Source organism: Condylura cristata, unplaced genomic scaffold, assembly GCF_000260355.1.
Source record: "Condylura cristata isolate star-nosed mole 26May11 unplaced genomic scaffold, ConCri1.0 scaffold00022, whole genome shotgun sequence".
NCBI lineage: Eukaryota > Metazoa > Chordata > Mammalia > Eulipotyphla > Talpidae > Condylura > Condylura cristata.
In genome coordinates, this window is record NW_004567123.1 from 36,148,627 (window position 1) to 36,149,144 (window position 518).

Here is a 518-nt window from a genome sequence, read left to right on the forward strand (position 1 = left end):
GCCCGAGCGCGAGGAGGCCGGCCTCGGGCCGCCCGTCCCCGAGTGCCTGGAGCGCGGGGGAGAGCGCGACTACGCGTCGGAGACCGAGTCCGACACCGAGTCCGAAGTCGAGTCGGAGACCGAGACCGAGTCCGCCCCCACCACCGAGCCCGAGACCGAGCCCGAGGACGAGCGCGGCCCCGGGGTGCCCAGGCGCCCCCCCTTCGGCCAGTCCCTCAGCGAGCGCCTGCACGCTCTGAGGGTGCGGAGCCCCGACGCCTCCCCTCGCCGCGCGCAGCCCAGCGTCCAGGAGCCCCAGGGCCCCGCCGAGGGGGAGGAGCCCGAGCCGGGGGACCGGCAGCCGGGGGACCCCGAAGAGGCGCAGCAGCAGCAGCGGCGCCGCTGCACGCCGAGGACGCCCACCCGCCGCGCCCCGTCCCCGGAGTCTCCCCGGCGGGGGCCCATCCCCATCCGGCGCCACTGATGGCAGACGACGGCTTCCAGGTTCTCCTTGTTTTCTTTGGACCAGGTAGGCCGGC

At 76.6% G+C, this 518-nt stretch overlaps 2 protein-coding genes across 2 annotated transcripts in view; both read left to right on the plus strand.

Moving 5' to 3' along the window:
* LOC101633642 (serine/arginine repetitive matrix protein 1-like) overlaps nucleotides 1-518 on the plus strand; it is a 48,079-nt gene that overhangs the window by 5,578 nt on the left and 41,983 nt on the right. Inside the window, exon 7 of the mRNA XM_004687073.2 lies at nucleotides 8-508. Coding sequence (XP_004687130.1) covers nucleotides 8-463 — 456 coding nt within the window. The 3' untranslated portion in view covers nucleotides 464-508. The remainder of the gene's footprint in view (nucleotides 1-7; nucleotides 509-518) is intronic.
* LOC101633865 (trithorax group protein osa-like) overlaps nucleotides 463-518 on the plus strand; it is an 88,909-nt gene continuing 88,853 nt past the window's right edge. The window contains exon 1 of the mRNA XM_004687074.1: nucleotides 463-508. Coding sequence (XP_004687131.1) covers nucleotides 463-508 — 46 coding nt within the window. The remainder of the gene's footprint in view (nucleotides 509-518) is intronic.